Genomic DNA, 23,130 nt, shown 5'->3' with positions numbered 1-23,130 from the left:
TATTTTCAATAATCCACAGACAGAGGCATCTCAAGCCATGGAGCTCTCGAAGGGCTCTTTCTCCTCAGGTGTCCCGTGCTGCCTGACAGGGCCTAGGTGCTCCTTGTGGTACCGGGCGGTGATGGCGGCGTAGGCACAACCATAGACGGCGGCTGCCAGCATCATCAGGCACACCACGCCGCACACCACGCCCGTGATCACCACGGTGGCGATGGCGTGCCGCAGGCTGACGGGCCTGGGCCGGGCCTTGGGCTCGCAGCCGCCGCGGCCGCCATCGCCCGGCTCGCCGTGAGGGCCGTGCTTGGGCCAGGCCCGCTGCTCCGAGCCGGGCCACTGATGGCTGCTGGCGGGGGGCATGGGGGCTGCCCTCAGAGCACAGGCCCCAAAGAGCTCATAAGGAACCTTGAGGAGATCCTTCCCCTTCCGAACGCCTGGCGCTGAGCAGATGATGCCGTCGCTGATTCCTCCTGAAACAACAAACAATGGTCTCGATATTTGGCTATCGAATCAGGATGGCCCTCTCCTCCCCACAAGATGAGGAGGACCCCATCTTATCAAAAGGCTAATTAATTACTGTATTATACTGTATTACATTACATCTAAACTGAATCTGCCAATCACTCAACTCTGCGCACAACTGCACAGAATCTTGTGACTGTCGGCCAACAGTCCCGACGCACACACACACACTTGGCCTTGATAGAAAAACAAAACATCAAGGAAACAAAATGCCATCACTTTTTTGGGTAAACAGTCTCCATGTTGCATTCTACTGCTGCACAAACACAGGCAGAGCAAATGACAAGAATTGTTTTTCACTTTTTCTGAGGTTCAGAGAATGTGAAACCCAGAAAAAATATTCTTGGGAAGAATTGTGCCTTGCTTTTCTCTGTGAAGAGAAATGTGGTTACAGTTGACAGCTGCTGAATCACCTTAATATAAAATTAACATGAACCTGTGGTAAATTTATCATCAGTTTCAACTTCCTGCTTTTAAAGACTTATAGTATGTTTTAAAGGTTTTTGTTCAATCAGGTCAGTGGTGAGATTATTACACTTCAAAACTCACATAAGAGAGCGTTTTCAAGAAGAGGTCATCAGGAATTAGGTTATCTGTGTTTTTATGGATGTAAGTGTAAAAAACCCCATAGTGGTAGAAAAATAAGAACTGTCATAGATAAACAAAGAGGTAACTGCAAATTTGGTTTGTTCAACTTCTGACCACTGCTAATTTTTATGGTGAAAAATGAAAACAAAGTATTTAGAAAATATTTCCTACTTAATTGAAATATTGCATTCAATTGTCATTGGTCTGACATCATGTGTTAACTGTAACAGGGCAAAGAGAAAGTTCACTAAGTTTTATTTACCCATGAGGGATTTTTTGAAGCAAGACTTGTGGTAAAAAAATATACACAGGTATAAAGGAGTTGAGTTTAATCAATCTATTACCCTGCTCAAATGCTAAATTTCATGATTGCTTAGAGCCAGCTTCCCCAAGGAGGTTGTTAGTACAATGGGGAGAGAATTAGGAATCCACAGTCCTGGTAAATTATGTGGTTGTTCCTCAGTGTGTAGAGGAGAATACACCAAACATAGCCCGGTCAGAGCACAGGGCTTTATGGGTGTGGTGTGTCAAGGAGTCCACAAGGCCAAAATCAATGTTGACATATTTTTTAAAAATTAACTAATCAAATCAACTGAATTTTCTTTCTCTTCTCTAGCCAAAATAATTCACCTTTCAGCTAAAGCCAGGCACAGAAATTTTCATCCTGAAAGTAGTGAATACAGATGGAGCCAAACTGAAATCTGGAGACTACTCCACAAATAATGTTGATATTCCAGGGCAGATTTGAGCATAGCAGGTCTCTTGGTCTTTAATGGTGAAACCCAAAGCATGGTTCCAGACATCTTCAATGTGTTAGATTGAATATGGATAAAGATTAACCTCCAAATCCTTCAACTCTTATCCTTTCATGGTTTTAAGTAACTAAATATGTGTGCTTGGAGCAGAACCCTGGTGTTCCTCCTGAACTGAAGCATTCTCTATAATTTCCTGTGAGTGTACGTGAAATGTCAATTGCCCAGGATGGATTTAGCTAAAAAATACTCAAATATTCTGGACTTACGTTGCTTTGTTATGACATACAAGAAATATCTGCAGAGCCCCTGTGAAGTTTCATCCCATGAGTGTCATATAAGTAGAGGGAAATGTTATTGTGTAATGTAACTAATTTTTCTTTATGTGATTCAGACAAATAATTTTAGGGAAATACAAACACAGAAGAGAACATAACACTTGGGCTTCCCTTAAAGCTTGTTGCTAAAATTAATTTGTAAGTTCCATGTCACTTCATTTAATCAATCGGTACAGTGTTCAGAAAGATGGAAGAACATCACTGAATTTCTAGACAACATTGTTTTTTGAAATAAATGATAATATTTATACTGCTGGCAGAGTAATTAAGATAATCTGATGCATTTATCTTGGATCATTTCATTCTTCTGCACATAGAAGTCAATCCCTGCTGAATTTCCAGCATAATAGACTAAAGCCCTGTGATAAAGTAATATTTTATCTATTCAAAATACGCAGATTTTATTGCTGAGAGGAATTTAGCCTTTTGTCTTTTCTAAAAATTACCTCACTGGAAGACCATTGCAGTAGTAATTGTGTCCCGGCAAGGCCAGGATGGGTTTCCAGATGGCCTGAAGAGCTCTGGTCCCTGCAAAAGGCAATCCCTCAGTGTCAGCCACAGGGGCCACCTCCACATCTCCTGTGCTGCAACAAGCTCCACACCACTCTGGTACAGAGACAGGCAATCAGAGCTTTGGGCACATGCAAACATCAAAGCCTGATTTAGAAAAAAGAAAATTGCCCTGCTGTTCTGAATTCTCAGTCTGAACATACCTCCTGGGAGAAATAAATTAATTTCTTCTTACACATAATTCCGTTAGAATTAAATCATGTTATCTTTTTCACAGCATAACTCATGAATCTATTTAAAAGCAGGTGTGACCAAAATACTGCCACTAATATTTATAAACTTCACTTTTCCCTGTGTGATGCCTTGGCACATTTCTATCAGGAAATTGCCAATGAATTGCGTTCCTCTTCTGGTTAACAACAAATTAGGAAGTGATACTAGGTATTCATAAAATATTAAAGAACCACTAAGTCATAATTGATAGAAAAAGTAGAATCCTGTGTTCTCTAAAGTTTGCTCAGTACTGATATCTGTCTTGATGTTTGCCATCATGCAACAGGTAAAAAGCCTTAAAACAGTAGGTTGTTTTCCAGCAAAAATATTTTGGTAGAATTAAAACCAGTGTATGTGCACAAGTCTACTTGTTTTGTATTTAGAAATGTCTATATCTGAATTGACACACTACAGAACACACCTGTGCCTGCTCTATGGGTATGTGTGCATCCTTGCTCTTTCTCTGGGCACTAATACAAAGTCCCAGAGAAAGTCCAGTTCTCTCTGATTCTAGCTTGCCACCTGTATTTACAAAAGCATTCTGACCTATGCATGAGAATATAGCTTAGAGTGTTTATTTGAGGAAGTGACCTACAGTGTGGGGTGAATTTTTAATTAAATTAAAATTTCATAGAAGTGAAGATCAGTTAGATTGTGCTCAAATGTTCTCATGTATACTCTATGTAATGAGAAAAATTCCTTACCTCTGTATAGAAAACTCTCCAGCCACAGTTTCATGCCAAAGATATTACAATTGCATTGCCAGGGATTATCTTTGAAGAGAACCACTTTCAGGTTTGGAAGTGACTCCAGCAGAATTCTTTCCATTTTCTGAAGTTTGTTATGCTTCACAGAGAGCAATGTTATATTCCCTGTGCTGTTTCCAAATGTCTCAGGCAATCGAATAATGCTGTTGGATGACAAGTCCAGTTCCTTTAGGTGTGGGAGGAAACTGAAAGTCTTGTTTTCTATATAGTGAATCAAATTTCTGGTTAGGTTTAAAACCTGCAGATACCTCAGTTTTTGGAAAGCACCAAGTGCCACACTTGAGATAGAATTATTAGACAAGTCCAAGATTTTGAGTAACGGCGTTGCAGTGAATGCGTTTTGGTTGATTCTCCAGATACGGTTGTTCTGCAACTGTAGTATCTGAATTTCAGGGGGTAAACGGGCAGGAATTTCAGTAAATCCTCTGTTCTTGCAGTCTGCAGTCTTTGAGGCTTTGTGGCAGAGGCATTTTTCAGGGCAGCTGTGAGCTGTGTGTGCCAACAAGGTGACACTCCAAATCAAAAGCCAGTTACCTGTATCACAAGTGAAAGATGATTTGAAATTAGTTTAGAATGTTTGTCTTTAGGCAATACACAGGTCATAAACACAGCGAGAGGGTATACAGTTCCACAATAAACAGTAATGTAGATAGCACAGAGTGCATTTCTTCTACAATACATAAGTAAATTACAGATAGTGTTGAAGTACTTCTATAACGCAGAATGAAGATAATGCTACCATGATCTTAAAATGAAGTTCTTCCCATAGTTTGTTCTGAAGTGCCAATGGTTTTCAAGAGGATTTGCCATCAGCAGAGCAGTGATGTTTGAAGGGAATGTGACAGTTTCTTCTAAAACTATTAAATTGAAATGTCCCTCTTTCTGTGGTAGTAACAACATTAAGACATCTTTGTCAGAAGAATTACAAGCAGAACTTCTATTTTTCATTGGTTTTACTAATATCACTGCCAGGATGAATTGAGTCGATGAACCATTAAAAGAATTACAAGCTTCAAAGTCATAGCTATAAAAACTATTAGCAGTACTTTTTTAGCAATTCAGATTTTCTAAGTTTCCCCTTTAAAATATCCATTTATTCTTTTTGCTTTATTTCCCTACTCTGAATGCCCCTGTACTTCCCATTGATACAGGTTTCTACATTGTCACCAGACATTTGTCAATAAGCTTCTGAAAATATAAATTAGTTGAGAGGAGTACTTAGCAATATTCATATTTATAATTATCTGCTACTCCCTGATGTTCTGGTGGTTTTAACTGAAAAAAAAATTCCCTTTTTCATCTTGCTAATGATCTTAACTTTGAAAACAGGGTACTTAAAGCTATGCTTGTATGCATATAATGAAGCATTAAAAAACTCAGTGTAGAATAATTAGATTTTCTTTGACTAAGGAAAGTTAGAGTGATGAATCCTTTTCTAACATTGTTTTTGGGATGCTTCAAATAATTTTTACCATTTACTCTTTCAAAATGAAAACATTTTAGTTAGTTGCTACTTGAAACCTTTTGGAAATAAAATAATTGCTGATTATTGACTTACAAAGATCAAATGTGAATTACTAACAGGGAATACCATATTGATCAAATAATGTATGATTCTAGTAAGAAATATGGTAAATATATAAATATATATATATAAATGAAATATGTATTTTGAGCCTATAGTTTAAGGAACAAATTATTCGTTAATTTTCTCTCAGAAATGAAATATTTATATTAAAATTATGCATAATCTTCTCCAATACTGAATTCTGCATCATGAAATTCAGTTGAAAGAATCCAACATTCCTGCATGCAAGGTAAACAATACTTTCAGTTCATTGCACCGTTCTGCCACAGCTGGCTTCAGAAACACAGCTTCCAAGGTAGAGGTAAAATAAACTCTTGCTTGGCAAGGAAATGCTTTGCAAACAGAAAAATTGCATTATTAATCTGAATGCTTCAGGATCTCACCTTTCATTCTGCTCTGCTTGTTCTTCCCCTGGTGGAAGATTCAGTCCAGGTTTCTGATGTTGAACAGTGACAGACACTGCTCTGATTCCCACTTCAACTCTGTAATGTGCTCATCCAGTTTCCTTCCTTGAGGATGTTTTAGGTGGTGTCTGTGACTTGTGTAGAAGTGCAACTATTTCTACTCAATTACTCTATCAGCCTTTGGTTTTTTCCTTAATCACATTCTCCCCTCTCCCCCCTTTATGACTCTCAGAGACTTATTCTGCCTCTTAATCAGACAGCAAGCCATGCAAGCAGTGTCTGTCCAGCTCTGACTGAACAGCTGTAATGTACAAATAATGACCTGATAAGCTCACCTCTTCAATTTGTTTAATCTCCATCTAAAGCAAAGCACAAAAAATAAAGCTGCCTTTTTAATATCCAGTATGGATTCTGAATTCTGGTGGGTTATTAGCCAGGCTGTGTCAATTTTTGCAAGATCTGAACATGGATTTTCATTATCCTGGGCTGTGACTGGAGGCAGTGGAGTGTATAATATCACTACAAATAGTCCTGTGGGTTGATGACATGGTTTTGACAGTGCCCTTGTTTGCTCTTTTAAGCTTATTCATCTGACATCCATTAGTTGTGCTGACAGGATTTTATGGCTTGGGAATGCAGGACCAGTGGCTCCTTCCATAAAAATGGCACACATCCTGGTATAGTCACCATGAATATTGAACAAATTAATTCATTTTGAAAGATATTGGAAAGACGTAGCAGATGATACTAAAATTGTACTTTATGAGTGGTGCCTTGGCTTGTTTCTTTGTTATTTCTTCAGTAGAACTCATACTGTGCCATCTACAGCAATAAAAGGATTAATGGCTTGTGACTGTGATGGAACTCAGAGGTGCTGAAAGGCATGAGAGATCTCGTGTATAATTGAGTCTTTCCAGGCCATATGATCACTCCATCTATGAGCTTGTCCTATGGAGAGGGAAGCTGTGCAATCAAAACGTTTCAGAACTATAATCCAGCTTTCTTGGGTACAAATTCTGCTTTTAGGTGCTTTGAAAAGATCACATAAAGCTCACTTTCCAGGTCAAAATTTATATGATGTAGGCAATTATCTAGAAGGAGTACTAGAAAAATCAGAAGGTCCAAACTGGTGTTGAAATCAGGGTCTGTACCAGAAGTTATCCAGGATCCTGTCAAGTTGAGACTTCCGTATTTCCAGTAACAGATTCTATCACTTTTCTAGGCAACCTTCTCCAATGTGTTACTCAGAATCAATAACTTTTTTCTTGCATTCAGTGAGAGTTTGGAGCAGCTTGTGTCCCTCCCTAGTGAAGAGAGTAACCCTATCTTTCGATGGGTGCCTTTTGGTTTCCCAAAGCCTGTGCTGAGCTCTGTGTCCCCCTGGCTCAGAGGCAGGGCTGTCCCTCTCAGTGTCCTGTGCCTTGCTCAGTTGTTTCTGACACCAGCCAAGATACCCAAAGGAGCAGTGGGTACATGGGAACAGTGAAGGAGAATGTAGGAAAATCCTCATTCTGTAAAGTAAACAATGATTGTTCATCTTGAGGATCCCAGGATTCCTGCTGTGAGTAGCAGATATTAATATCCTTGACATTCTTGATGGATGGCACCTTGTCCTGGTGTGGGGTGAAGCCTGGGATTTACTGTGGAGGAGCACTACAAATGCAGATAACCTGTACCACAGTCATCCTGGTTAACCTCAACTTCACCAAAAAGGGAGAGAAGCTTAAAGATCAACTGTACTGTACTTTAGATTAATGTCAGGTTAATGCAAAAAACTTTTTTAAGTTTTTAGCATGATACATTTATTTGCTATTTCTAAGACCATCTAAAAAATACCTGTGAATCATTTTAGTGAAGACACAATTAAATGCAAAAAGGTCTGTTATGAAATAGCATCTTCCTTGGAAGTTGTAGCCATGTTAGCTATAGATACTCTTACAGAGAATTAAGTCGGGTAGTTTTTTCTTGTTTTAGCATCTCATTCTCCATACATTAACTCATCCCTTGTATCAGTGGCAGCTCTTTTCATGACCTTTGATTAACCTTGCAGGAGGTAATAGCTATTATATTATTGGGTTTTTGTGTGATAAGATGCTTTTAAATTCTTTTTGGAATCTATAATTTTATTTAGCTTATGAATTGTAAGGGTTTCTTTTTTAAGTTATTTTTCCATCTTAACTAATATTTGCTGACCAGATGGGTATAAAAGCTCCCACTGCAGTTCATTTCATGTAACAGTGGGCTTAAAGAATGTCTCTTAACTGCTTTCCTATTTTAGGTAAGTCTTTGCAACTATAATTGTATTATTTTTAGTATGCACCATATTACAGAGATGTTCACAGGACAAGGTCATAGAAAGTTAAGCCCTGTGGGAGGTTCAGTTCCAGCAATAATGCAGAGGTTGTTGTATTTACTTGGAATCATGGTATAAGAAGTTACTACTTTTTAAAAAATCTTCATGCTGGGTTCAGATTTGGAAACATATTATTAAATCTGTCAATTTGCTTTTCATGCAGATGTGGCTATTTTTTCCTTATATTGAGAACTCTGAATGAACATGTTTTGTAAACAGAAGTTTCCCCAACCTATAATCCATGTCCTCTTCCCATTTATTAGGAATAAAACTTTGGTTGTGACAGAGAAGTCTGATGTGGTGAAAATTATAGTCGTGTCACAGGTAGAGATTTGCCAGAAACAGGATAACCATGAAACCTACTCTTACTTCTGGCCTTTTGAACTACCAGCAGGATTCTTTTCAGTTGTCTGATGTGGTACAGCAACTGTTATTGCAGCCCCTTAAATTAGCCTGTGCCTTGCTGCAGCAAGGTATGTTTCCCATTGCAGAGAGCAAGCCCCGTGAGCTAATATCTGATCCTGCTGGCTGAGGGGCAGCCCTGTCTCTGCTTTGCCAGCAAACTCTTTGTTGCAGCAATTACTGCCATCTGCTTTAAGGGAGTTCTATGTGTAAGAATCATCTCTTTTACAGAAGAACATTATGTTAATTAAACTCTAGCAGAAAGGAAACAATTTAAATATTTCAGATATTTAAAAGTTACAGGATTTGGATTCCATTGCATTGTATATTGAGTCCAGGCAGACACAACTATATTAAAAAATGTTCCCAAGACCACAGCAGACAATTCCTATACATACCCTTTATTAGATTTATTTTCCTTATGCTTTTGAGTGGGAAGGAATTAAAACTGAGATACTTTCAGGGAAATGGCATGTGCTTTCTCTTTACTAATGTGTGTCTCAGATTGGTAAAACAGCTAAGCTCTTGCTCATGACCCTAAAGGAAACTTTGGTAAATGCAAACCCCTCTTCATTTTGGTTCAGGACGAAGAAAAAAATTGTATTTGTTGGTGAAACAGCCCATACCTTTATTGTTAAAATTCTTCCCCTTTGACTGGCACTTGAAAAAATACAGTAGTGCATGATGGAGAGAGGTTGTGCCCTTTCCCATGAGTCAGAACAACATGTAAAGGTGACAGGGCAAAAGAGACCTGGCAGTCCCTCATGTCTTTTTTTCTACAAGAACATTCCTTGTACTCTGAGAGCTCAGGACTCTCTCAAATATTTCCTGGCAGAGTACTGGGTTTTCAAAAGTTGACAAAACTTAGAGGAAGGCCCTGGATACTATTTCTGCTTGCTTTTTACAACAGAACTATAAGCCAATGGATACAAACTGAATTTGGCTCAAGGAAGATTTATACCTTAAAAATCAGGCCGTATTTACCAGAGAGGTGGGCTTTTGGGTTTCTTCAGACATCCTTTGTTCTTCAGAATAAGAGGAGAGGAATATCAGCTAGAATTTAATAATATCAAATTATGGTTATGACACAGCACCATGATTTCTTTGTGTCTGAACTGTTATGAGTCTGGTGTTATTTGATTGTGTCCCTTTCAGGTGGGAAGAAATGCTGTGCAGCTCTAGAAACAAGAAACCAGGCAGAGAGTTGTGATTTTGTACAGGGGAAGAGCCCAATTTTTCCTTTCCAGTGGCTTGTTTTGCTTTACTTAGATACATCTGGTACTTGTTTATACAGTGAGTAATTAATCTATGAAATGCATTGTTGAAAGTTATCCTTGGGCCAGAAGATTAGTAGGATTCATATATAATCTTGAGCCATAGTTACCTCATGGGGGAAAAAATATAATTTAGAAGGGATATAAACTTTCACTCTTGAGGGCTTTAATCAACCACTAATGACACAACTTATGGAGGAAAACCTTTCCCTGTGGGCAGTTTTTTTCCATAATTATTATTTATAGGAATTTTTACACCTTCCTCTGACACCTCTAGGAGAGGCCAGAGTTTGAGATGCAGTAGTGGACGAGACGAACTGGAAGATGCTGTGTTCCAGCTGGGGATGGGGTGGCTGGGAGCCTGGCAGGGGCAGGGAGCTCTGGGCACCAGGGACAGCCAGGCTGAGCAATTTCTCTGCCTAGGTCAGAACTCTGGTTTTCTCTACATTGCTCTTCTGATCTGGACTGGAAAAATCTTTCAATATTCATATCCAGGTCTTTGTCACCAGGTCTGTTAACAATTTATGAACAACTGCTTGGGTCAGTCCTTTATCTGCAGATTTTTCTTGTCCCTGACCCTTTCACCATTCCCTTTTCCCTTCCCTTTTCCCTGTCCTTTTCCCTTTCCTCTCCCCCTTTCCCTTTCCCTTTCCCTGTCCCTTTCCCTGTCCCTTTCCCCTTTCCCCTTCCCTGTCCCCTCCTCTAAGTAGTGCAATTCTTGATTTCTTGTGGTTTTATTACTCTAATATCACTCTCTGATAAATTAATATGGCTTGTACTCTTTTCCCATAACAAAATGAGAATAAATTTATGGAGGTGAGAAGGGCTTAGCTGGAAAATGCTGAAACTCCAGCCTTTAAGTGTGGTTTGGTAGGTAGAAAAATGACCAGGATGATTGCAAGGCCTTCAGAATGAGCTGAAGCACAGGGAATAAAGATGCTGGGCGTCTTTACCTTAATTGCAAGTTAGATGAAGTTGCAGCAAGGGGCAGATTAAGTGTCAGCAGAGTATTTGTTCCATCACAAATAGCAGCAGGGGGTGCAGATTCAATTTTCAATCATTTCCTGACTAATGTCAACCACCTGTTATACATGCTGAGCATCCATAGATAGAATGTATCTCCAGTAAAAGTAAATTAATGAACTCGCTGTGCCATTACTGCAAATAGAAAATAAGATTGCTTGACATCAAGCTAAGAGAAATGAAAGAAATAAAACTGGCTAGAAATAAACACATGCAAAAATAAATACAGGTGTACTTTTTGTTTCATCTTGACATTTTAGACACTTTTTGTCCTCTCTAAAACAATAGCAAGATCACTTGCTATTTTTCTAGATAGCTTATTCTTCATCAAAATTTTTTCAGAACTTTTACTTAGTGATTTTGTTTCCTTTTTATATTTAATGAGAATTTCTGTTCATGGTCACAGCTCACCCTGAACTCAAACTTAAGACCAGGATATAAATCTCCTGTGCATTCTGAGTGGTTGATTTACTAGGGCAGCTCTTGTAAGAATTGGAAGGATTTTTTGAGCAACATCTGTAAAAAGGTTTTGAAATGTTCACAGTGTATGAAGAAATATTTTAAAGTGCAGTAAATGCTTCTTATGCTGCTGCTCACCAATTGTGCTACAAAGGAGAACTCATACTTCATTGATTCCTTTTGTGCTTTTAAGGCAAACTGTAGTAGTTCAGTAAAATTCACCGTTAAATTTGGGAGCTCCTGTGTTTATGGGCTCACAGGACTCTTTTTGCCCTGGTAGTCACTTGAACACAGAATCTTGCAGAAGTGAGGAGCATATTTGCTGCAGTAAAAAGTCAAATAGTTAAACCTCTCTAATTCTTGCAACACTTTGGAAATATCCACAGGAGACTTTTTTTGTTTTTCATTAATTTAGCAATTAACCTGACATTAAAATTATGCAGCTGATAAGCATTAAATACATAATTTTGGTGGATTTAATCATCAGTGAAATGTAAGTGTTCCATTGGATCAGGACTGATGTGCTTAGTGGCTTTGGATTCAAACTGGGATGGAACATTTGCATTGGGTGATGTTTTGCTGCAAGGGAAAAGGAAACTGTAATTCTTGAAAGGATTTTACCTTGCAGCAGGTGAAGTGGGGAGGACCAGCTCCTTTAAGGGGTCCCTGTTCCCAGCCTGTCCCTCTGCAGGGTGTAGCAGCTTTGGCCCAGAGCTCTGGGCAGGGTCCATGGGCAGCACCCACACTGTCCCTGTTTGCTGCTCCCACAAGCACAGCAGGGATATTGGGAATTTTCCCATGTGGCTCCAGTGAGCAGAATGAGGCAGATGCCTTTACCTGCTGCCCCTGCTCCTCATTTCAACAGCAGATAAATGTTACAAGGCAGTGCAGAGATTGCTGCTGTTCCAGTCTCCTTCTTCTCTCTGCACTCTGCTATCCCTACTGCTTGAACTGCTGCAGCTGCAGGCACCAGCAGAGCTCTGAAAACATCCTAGAGATCCCATAGCATGCTGTTATCCTTTCCTCACCCTCTTCTTTTTAGTCTGTCAGCAGGTTTTAAACTCCAAGGATGTTTTTAAAATACCCTCTTTTCTCCACAGAATGTTTTAAATGAAGTAACAGGGTAAGTGAGGTGTATGGATGGACTTCTCACAGGTCAAGTTTAGTTAGTTCTGCCATTTTCAGACAGGATAAATCCCTGGGAAACTTAGCTGGTATACAGAGTAATGATGCTTCTGTTTAGAATTTGTAAAATAATAGTAAAATAGTCTACTGAGAAGACTTTTGTTTAAAAAATAAAAAGAAAATACTCTTTCAGAGGGCATTTTATTAATGAGAATTACAATACTGGAAAATCTGTTATAGATTAGTGAAGAACAGTAACAGTGTATCCAAATGGAACTGGTTGGATAATTAAATTCATTTAATAGGTACTGAAATTTAAACCTCTTGATCCCTCTGATGTAAACATAACTCTTAAAAGTCATGGAACTTGATTCTAAAAGTGTAATGTGGGAGAGAAACACTGGGACAATGAGTACAGATTTCAGATACCCTGGGAGGAAATGTATTCAGGAGTTAAACAACAGGCTTTTAAATAAAAAAGAAAAGCGAACAAAAAAATAACAACCCCCAAAAGTGTAGCTATGAAATATAAAAAGAAACTTTACTAAAACCCTGTATATGTAGGTGTGCAGCTTATATGAGCAGTATTGAAGCAATATGATGGGGATAACCAAGTGACAAGTAAGGGATACTTAAGATTGAAATCATTAAGGAACATCATGTTTCACTATTCTTACACTCTTTACCTGTTCTGTATTATCATGTCTGTTTTGGCTATATGTCCTGTTTTGATTTCCTGTTTTCATGCTGAGAATCCCCAAAGATTCTCATTCTATGGTTTCTCCGCTCATTAATAGAATTTTTTTTCAATATTGATTACAATTTATAAAGTATGTCCACTGTATAATTGTCTCTCCTTGATTTAGTGAAAAGGAAAATTATTTACTGAGTTTTAACACATCTTTTAGGAGGATCATACCAAATGGCTGACAGGCTATCTGCTAAGTAGGGAGGAAAATATTTTAGGTTTGGTATAAATTATGAAGTCCTGACAGTCTGAGCTATGCCTCATTTTTGTTTGCACTACCTAAAGTTATTGTTAAGCTTTTGACCATGGCTTCTGTTTCACTTTCCCCTAAAGTGCTGAAGGATGAACTTTCTCTCAAGCCCATGAATTAGTTGAGATGATAACAAATTTAAGACAACAGCTGGAACGTCTGTGAGAAAATAAATTTTTAAAAGTACAGCATAAAAGTATATTATTAGTCCCAAAGTTCAGACAACACTTAAATTTTGATTTCATCTTATTGTCTTCCATGTTTATATCTGACTTCTGTGTCAACACTGGGTGATGCTGAAGTAAAGAGATGTAATACATATTGTCATTTAATACAATGCCTTTTAACCCAAAAGCACTCCTATTTTACTATTCTTTAATTTATGGTGGGATCTCAAGAGTACCCAACCTCACTGAGCTTTCTCTCTCTATAAAGCTATAGCTGTCTTAAGCAAAAAGGGTGTGTTTTCATGTTTATTTGCTTTTATTTCCACCTGCAGTCTGTTATTTTGGAATATAATGGCAGGGCTGAGCTTGGTTACTCATATTTTGGCTGAGACTTTTTATCTTTTTCCCTTTTCAAAATGACAGTGTCCGTTTCCTCTGTGTCTGTGTTTCAGCAGAGTTAGAGCAGATGAGTTCAAAGAGCAGCACTACTGACTTCTCCCTTCTCAAAGTGCTCTGTGGGAGGAGTGGGCTCTCTGCCTTTAGAAGGTGAAGTTATCATCATGTGCCCAACTTTAGTGAAATAATAATTTCCATACCTTGAGATTTTTGGTGTTATTAAGATCTTGAAGGGTTTTCATTAGTTTCTGCTACAAGCTTCTTTTCTATGAACCTGTTAGAAAGAAGAAAGAGCAGAGCAGTCTGTAATTTGTAGTTTGTGGTGATTGGGAGGTGTGATCAAACCCAGGCACTTAAGTGAATATTTGTATTTCAAGCAATTGTAGAATAGGCTTTTCCTTGGAAAGTGAACACTCTCTGTTTTTCTATATGCCATCAGCTGTTCATACTTTTACATATTGTTGCTTTCTTAGCTTTGGAGTAAAGAGATACCTTTTTTAGAACTTCTGCAGACTTTGTTACATTGAAAATGCAAAAAAGTTTTGAGAAACAAGTGGAAGTTACCTAATGCTTGATTTTCTGTAATACTTTGTCTAAACAGATCTTGGGTGAAATTCATAATGTAGAACAACGTTTCAGTTTCGTCATAGTGCAGATTTAAACTAAAACAGTAAAAACCCCTGTCTGTCTACTGTCCTCTGCATTGTACTGTCACAGGACTCTTGCTAAGGCATCTCTTTAAATATTCTGAACTAGGACCTGGTTCTTCTCCTAAAATCTTAGAGAAATGTATCACCCTTCCATCAACACAGGATTTGAACTGAAAGTGTGAATACAGCACATCCTTTCTGATAGTCTATATAAGAATATCATGAAATGGTGAACAAAATATACCAAAGAGTCAAAAATTTTTACGCCTTTTGGACAGATGATGGCACCTGTCAGACTTGGGTTTCTAGAGTTCTTCTTAGGCTAATACTATGGGGGAAAAATTGCCCTGAAGAATAGAATGTTTGATTTTAATTCCTATTTATAGGGTATCTTTAGACCAGGAACAGCCCTAAGCCTTCAGTACTTCAGACCCTGGGCCTACCTTGTCTCCAGTGGTCTGATGGAAATGTCACAGAAGTTCAGATTCCATGCAATAATTTTATATATGAATATCATAAATCATGACCAATGCTGTAATTTTTAAAAGAGAGATTATGTGTAGAAGACCAGTTAACACATTTTAAGCAATGGCAATGCTGGTATTTCCTGGTTTTCAGAGATGGACTGAACAATGGTTTCCCATGGTAGAAGCTTTGCTGTAGATTTTCTTCTGGTAATGTAATTAGGAAGTATTGGCTCCAGTTATTGTAACTTAAAACATGTTGTCCTCAGCAAACTCGTTAAACAGGCATAGCCTTGTCTAAAAGGAAAACAGGGACATATAGTGTTTCCATGGAAACTCAGTTAAAATTCTGATTTGTGGATATGAGCATGATCAGCGCTACACTCTAAACTCATTGAATTAAAGGAGTCTTAGTTGTGAAGTTAACCCAGTGTAAAAGAATCTGACACATGCAAGAGTCAGAGCCTTCCATCCCTACAGATGCTTTTTATCTGCACTTTGAAACAGAATAAAGCAGGGAAATTTGTGTGAGACCCTTCTCTTTATGCCTTTTGTGGCCATTTGTGACATTTTGTGACAAGAATCTATATAAGAATATAAATTAAATCTGTTTAAATATTCTTTATTGGAGGTTATTATAATTTACTTCAACTCTAATGTGTGGTTTTAATTTCCTTTTATTTTAAATAAAAGTAAGGAGGGCTTTTCCCTTAGTGTCAGGCATATCAGCCCTGTACTGTACGAGAATGGAGAAGATGATGTTTGCTTCCACTATAGATGTGCTGAGATGATTTAGTAGTTCTAGAAATTATGCTCCAGAACTCTTTTTATAAAACAGCAGAAATATAAAGCATTGATTGAATTTGCCTTAATTAGGAAATTAATTATCTTCTATAAATGTGTTATAGCAGAACTTCCAGGAGAATCTTTGTCATTTGTAAATGTCTACATTTTGGAAAATGGTATTTCAAAGTTATTTAAATGTATATATATCATATATGGTATATCATGATATATCATATTCCTATATCTAGGAATATGATAGAGACTTCAGAATTACAGCCCAACATTTACTGATTGCAGTTTGAAATAAGTGCTTCTGAAAAGCCCACCAGGATCAGCCTGGTGCTCAACACCTTCCAGGCAAAAGCCCTAGCTGAATTTGCACCCATCAGCCTATTTATTAACAAGAGAAGCTATTTTGTATGATAAATCCTTAGTTTAATGTATAATCAGACATCTCCCTTTCAGAAACCTTCCTGATTTATTTCAAAGCTATTACATTAAAGAGGATTACATTTGGTGCCCATTATATTGATTTCCCTCAAAACTCCCAATTTATGCTTCTAAAATATGCCTTAAGACTGTATTGACAGCTAAATCCTGCTAATCATCAGTATATAAATTATAATAGACTACTTGTTGAAGCATCTTGATAGCAGTTTATGTGAAGTATAGTCCAGTCGTACTTTTATTGTGAAAGTCATGTCAGCACTTACACTATTTCCAGGAGTTAATAACTCACCCACAGAAGTTCACTTATGATCGTGACTTGGCACACAAGTCTTGGGCAATGCTGACACTTTATGAAAAACTTTTAAAGTGTGTCAGTGCCTTCTAATTTTATCAGTCTCAACATTTTTTAAAAGCCTTATTTCTTTGGAGTTTTTTTCTTGAAGTATCAATTAAAAACATTTATTAGTTTTGTATTTGGTCATAAGTTGGTCAATATATTGTTCTTTTTATTTTGTGGCTTTAAAGAGGTTGATTTCATCTTTTTCTAATGAAGAAAATAAGCTGTTGGCTAATTTTCAGCAGTGTGAAAACACCTCTTAATACACCAGATCAGCCTGAAGCAACCATCTCTGCTGGCACTTAGGCAGGCTTATGTAGCAATTCTGAAGATTGTGATTTCTTATTTTTCCTGAAATCTGGTATGAAAAGTAAATAGAAAGTTTTAATTCCACCCCTGATTGCTTGGCCTCTTGGACGGCATTAACTGTTTCCCCGTTCATGGGCATGAACTTCTACACATTAAATAAAGCAAAAGATAAGTTTTTTTCCCCAATACAGGGGGAAATTTATTTCCCCAACACAGGTCATTGCTGAGAGGTATAGGTAACACTTCTTGGCCACGATTCAAAATTGTGGCAATAAAATGTTCTTATGAAATAAATCTAAGTAAATGTGAAAATGTTCAGATTACAACCAGTGTTAATCCATAGTTTTAGAAACTGACTTTCAAGTGAGGTATTTGTAATATACTGAACACATCTTGAAAGATGCTGTTGTTTTTTTTTTTATATAAGACATAAAAAGTAGGAGAATACAAAAGAGAATAAAATTTATATTTCAGTATACTGGAAAATCTCTGTGTTATTAGTCTGAGATTGCTTTCTATTTGTGATGTGGTTTAAACCTCCAGTTCAGGAGATTCCAAGAATGCCAGTTTACAGCTCTAATGCTGACTCCTGTTTTGCTGAACCAAGATGCAACTGTGTTCTCTTCTACACAGATATTGAATAAAAATACATTTTTGATCCAAAAATGAAAAAAGAAGGTATGCAAATCTGCTTTTGCAAATACTCTTCATGGAAAAGTTTAAAATCTGTGTCTTTTGCTGTTACTGTTTTTTTAAAATTGTTCAGTAAAAGACACAAACTAAATGAGGTTGCAAATCCACCAGTGTTATTTTCTTTGAACTTGCAACTGCAGAACACTCTGGTACTACTCAATTTCAAACACATAAGGATATGTGCATTTAGTCTTTTGGACACAGAAATCTTTTTATTCTTTTCTAAAACTGTAGATTGTCACCACGTGGTTAAACAGCAAAAACATGGTTAAAGTAGTGATCTTAGAAAAATAAAAATATGAGAACTATTCTGGAGCATTACAGTAAACATTTCATTTATGAATCATATATGGTGTTGAAAGGCTGGAGATTTTTATTCATTATGGGGTCCTTCTGATGTATTATTTGACTTCAAGTAGCATGACTCATATTTTCAGCAATTCAAAGTAATTTGCTAATCACAGGATAGCACAAACAGTTTGTAGAGATTATCACTATTCTTGTTGTTATGACTCAGTAAATAAGAGATCCAAGACTTATTTCCAAATGGTGTGGTTTGATAAAATGTCAGTGTTTGCTCATTCAGTGTCCCAAGCCTGGTTTGACTAATGAGATTCCATAGATCCATAGACCTTGTAAGGACACAAATCCCCTGGTGACAGCAGCAGACAGGGAGTGGTTGGTGCTCAGTGTGTTCTGTAGGCTGGAAATGTTGGATTGGGTCAGATCCCTCCCCCTGGAGGTGGGGACTGGACAGAGAACTCATGAGTTCACTTTGGTGTGGATGCCATTACATTTATCCTCAGTGTCTCCAAAGTATTCTGTGTCTGGCAGCAGCACAACTTGTACCCATTCTGCTATGACAGGATTGCAGTTTGGGAGGGGTAAACCACCTTGGAAATTATGATGGAAGCTTTGCCCATGTCTGAGGTCAGCCTTCTCACAGTGCTGAGAAATGTAGAAACAATTTTGTTTCTGTTAACCTGTTGAAGTAGTAGCCAGAATGAAGCCTGCAAATAAAACGTGATCAAGGCTTGCATGTGTTGTGTTTTAGTCACAAGTGGAAGCAGAAAGTCTTATATATCCTAAGAGAATCCGGTCACAGGATAGTCAGATAAATATCCCAATTTCTGGCTCTTTGTCTGGACTTTGAGCCTCTTAGGGTTCCTTAATTGCCAGCTTGAAACCACAGCCTTTTGGCTGAGATGGAAAGGTAGCCTGGCTGTGCTGCTCTGAACTAGGACCTCAGCTGTGAGAAGTAAAGCTTTTTCTGAGAACTTGACAAGTCCTGGATCTTCCCTTAAGATTTGTAAAAGTGCTTATAAATCCATACTGTTCCTATTTTTCCTTTCAGTCATGGGTAGTACTCAAATTGCAAGAAAACCCTATAAAACTAAAAAATGGTTAGGGAGTTATAAAAATACTCTCACTGCTTCATTATTTTAGCATTACTGTGGTCAGATTTCAATCTTCACATGCTTCCTATACCGTTGGAATTCAGAATTATTTGTCAGAGCAGTGGCTGTGCTAGGACATGCTGGAAGAAAGTTGAAGGCTCATAGGAGTTCATAAAAGCTCTGCCACCAGCAGAGTTTCCTCTGTGATGATTCCTGCCTTGTTTCTGTAGGCTGCTGAAACTTCCTGAGGCTAAAAGTAGTACTAGTCAGTTTTCTTTTTACTTTTTCTTTTTTTTTTGGGGGGGCTTCCTTTCTATTGTTCTTTTGCTAATGCAATGAGCCAGGTGCCAGTAGGTGTCAGGTATTTTCTGAAGTCACAGGGAGGATGCTCCAGACACCAGACAGGGCTGAGCTGTGCCTTGCCTCACCCTTTTCAAAGTGGGCCACCTAAGCCCCTCCTTTATGCTGTCACTGCACTCCTTGCATTCCTCAGGAACAAGGCACCTCCCTGTCCAGCAAAGTGCACCAAGTGTAAATTTTCATACCCAGGGGTTACCTTCCTCCAGGCTTATGAGAGGTTTGTTTCAGGGTGTTTTGGTTTTTTTAAAAAGTTACAGATGGATTCTCAAGTGCTTCCCTTGAGCTTTGCTCCTGGTGCACAAAGCTGATCCTGGGGTAAGTGAGCAGAATTCTGTGGGAGCCCTTGTCACAGTGTTGGCAGAACATCAGCTGCTCTCCTGTAAAGTTTGGGATACAGGGTGATTGTCTCAATGCTAATTTACAGATAACCTTTTCTCTCCAACATCCCCTGTGAAGATTCCTGAAAAAGCAATGGACTTCCAGTCACCAGTGTCTATATTTTTTTTATGTTTACACTCAATTTATATCCTTTTTGAGTTTCCTCCTTGCTCCTGCTGCTACTTCATTAGTCCTGTAGAAGGAAGATGTGTGTCAGGGAGTCAGAGGGAGTCTGGTTTTTGATGATGTTCCCAGACTGCCCTCCACAGCTCAGTTTGTCAGGGCTTGGCTGCAAACCAAGCCTTCAGCTTTCCCTGGTGCTTTGAGTTTGGATGAACTTCGGCCTCCCAGCAATCATCATCCTGCTCCCCTTCAGCTTGGCCTCCCTGCAGCTTCCCAGCATCTCCTCCCCTTCTGCTCCAGCTTGGCCTCCACGAAACACCATTTCCTACCTGCTGCCTTCCTCTGGCTTGGTTGTCTCCATGCACACATCATCTTCCACTAATTCTGAAAATCTTCTGGAAGAAAGCATCAGGCTTGAAGTTTCTGAGTAAAGAGGCAGAAGTTCTCCCATTTAAGGGGAATTCACTCATTTACAGCCTGCATCACAATAGCTCTGATGAAAGAGGTAGTCTTTATGTTGCTAAAACTTATGTGGTCAAAACTGTCTCACATAAAAACCCCCAATAGTTAAATAGGACTTAAAAATATCTCTCAGTCATTCCACTTACTTGATGACAAAAAGATAAAGGTAAGATGCCATAAATAATACAAGATTTTTTTTCCCAGCTTATTGTTTAGAATCTAAATCTGGGTGATAGTTGGGCTTTGAGATATTTTTTGACACTATATCAGGCTCTGTAGCTCAAACTGAGATGGAAAAGGTAGGTGCACATTTACATGGATTTCAAAGGATTTAATAATAAAATATTTTTAAAGTATTAAAATAATTTTAGAGTACTTACATAGGCAATAGACATATTGTGGAGTGAACAAGAAGGTTCCACATCAAGAAACAACAAAGTTAGTTGTAAAAACATTAGAAATTGTCCCGGAGTTAAATAAGAAAATATTATAAAACCACAACACAAGAAAACAACTCACAGCAAAGAAGAGTTTCTGAAAAACAATAACATCTTATCCAAATGAATAATAGATACCTTATTTTTGCTGAGGTAGGAACCATGCTTTATTTTAAGAAAAACAGAAGAATGTGTATAACTTCTAAATAGTTCAGTCCATTTTTGGTCAATTTGGCTCTTTTATTACAGGCTACCCATAACAGCTCACTATGAGGATGGCTGGTGTTACCATCCAGGACTGAGACTGCCTGATGCTTTCAGACATAAGTTGTATTTTCAGTATATTAAAAAATAGCCAGACTTAAACTGTTAGGCTGGTTTTTGTTATTGTTGTTGGGGTGTTTACATCAGAGTCAGTCATTCCAGGTAATAAAACTAATACATTTTTCATATTATGATATAATTCTGAAGATCTTCTCTTTGAAGAGAGGAACTGAAAACAATGAGCAGGGGTGAGAAGAGGAAAGTGTAGATAAAAGGGGAAAGATCACTGAGAGGGAAGCTAAGTGAAGTGTGGAGTTTGGAAAGGTGAGACTGCATTTTACTGTGCAAGTGAAACTGAACCTGGGAGCAGAAGCAGTCTGAGAAGTGCCCAATTCACAAGTGCTTGTTCACATTTTTATATATCCTGCATATGACAAGGAATGATTGCCACTGAGAGTACAGCTATGTTGGGTGATACTGGAGCATAACTATTTCCTTATTACATAACTGTATTATTGTCTATAATAATATCTACATAACTATGTTATAGAGAGGTCTTGTTGGAATACCTCTAATTTGTTAGCTAAGACTTCCTGGAATTGAGGGGAGAAAAATATCTAGATGTTATTTTTAACTATTCTAAATAAAAACCCTATGTCTTACAACATTTTTTATCATCTTTAGTGGTAGGTGGGAGTCTTCTATTAACCTGTATTGGCTGTTCTTGGCAATTATGGTGTTTATTTCTCAGGATTGTGCATTGGGCTGTAGAGTCAGTTTCTCCTTCTTTGCCTGAGCTAAATGCTGAAGATGGGTTTTTAACTGAAACAGATTTAGAGTATAAATAGAAGGGAAATCAACTTTTTAAAAAGTATTTAAGTGTGTTCTGGAATATTTCACGTGTAGTTATCGGATATTTTAAAAGATAATAATCAGAGCTAATACTACAACAGAGAAAGAAGATAATTTTAAATAGTTTAAGCTCAATACACAGAGGTGATACAGATTGAAAAATAATCCTGCTACAAGTCTGTGTCCAACATTTCTCATTTTGAAGCCAAGTTAAACCTCTTTTAAGATAATTCAATTGGAAATAGGAGGCCAAAATGTTCTTATGATTTTAGGCATCTTTTATGTATGAGAGAGGGTCTTAATCTCTACTGTATTCTGTGGGAAAAGGAATGGAGACCTTAAGATATTTTTGTAACCTTGCTGATCTAGTGCTTATATACAGTGTTATAGTGTATAGGTATTTCAGAGAATGGAAATCCCTTTAGCTTTTGCTACTTTTTCCTATAATCATGTATTTGGAATCCATTTGTCAGGTTTGTAGGGAGACTCAGCTCCTCTCTTGCCTGAAATAAATCAGTCTAATCTATTTTCCTCTCGTATTTTGAGTAGGAAATTATTCTTTTTACTCAGAACCTCAGAAGGATTCTAATTCTTTGCACAGAAGTAATTTGCTAAGGAAGGATTTCCTTATCTTCCTGTCTATTTGCTTAACCACAGAGATTGAAAGGAACACAAGCAATCCTGATCTATTCTCAGCAGTTATTTGTTTTGCTTCATGTTTGCCTTGATACTAAGCAGCCCTGAGCCATGCAGCATTTGAGCACTTCCCAGTAGTTCCATCTGAAAGCAACCCACTGAGAGAGTGAAATATTACCTTCAGCCATGGAATCGATGCACAAGGAAATTACTTATTTAACAATAATTATCAGTGAGCCAGGAATTTAACTTTGTCCTTCTCAACCATCTGTTATTTCATAGGGTCTGCACTGCAAAAATAGCAGCCACTTTATTAAACAGAGAGAAGGAATCTCATGGAGTTAAATAACTGTTTTCTGTAGGCAGAATTAAAGGTTTTTATTTCCATCACCTAAGTAAATTTGCTAATGTGACTAAAACAAAAGATTGGATTTGCAATATTTGTTTGAAATGGTACATTTTGTGTTACAAAACACAAACTACCCCTCTCTCAGCTCCCATCAGTTGTTCTCCTGCCTGCCCTCAGCTCCAGCCCACCCTCCTCTGTGACTCTGGAGAAAAGGCAGCAGTGAACACAAAACTCCTTTTTTCCTGGC

General features: G+C 37.9%; 2 protein-coding genes across 2 annotated transcripts in view; one reads left to right on the top strand and one right to left on the bottom strand.

Moving 5' to 3' along the window:
- Positions 1-23,130, top strand: part of CACNA2D3 (calcium voltage-gated channel auxiliary subunit alpha2delta 3) — a 382,632-nt gene that overhangs the window by 312,405 nt on the left and 47,097 nt on the right. The window lies entirely within an intron of this gene.
- On the bottom strand, positions 31-22,722 carry LRTM1 (leucine rich repeats and transmembrane domains 1). Its single transcript, XM_058031828.1, has 3 exons — positions 22,713-22,722; positions 3,685-4,281; positions 31-467 (listed from the first exon to the last, which is right to left on the bottom strand). Exons 1-3 carry the CDS (start codon positions 22,720-22,722, stop codon positions 31-33), a joined length of 1,044 nt encoding a protein of 347 aa, XP_057887811.1.

The sequence above is a fragment of the Melospiza georgiana genome, chromosome 11, assembly GCF_028018845.1.
Source record: "Melospiza georgiana isolate bMelGeo1 chromosome 11, bMelGeo1.pri, whole genome shotgun sequence".
Taxonomy (NCBI): Eukaryota; Metazoa; Chordata; class Aves; order Passeriformes; family Passerellidae; genus Melospiza; species Melospiza georgiana.
This window is presented reverse-complemented; position numbering and strand designations above follow the sequence as displayed.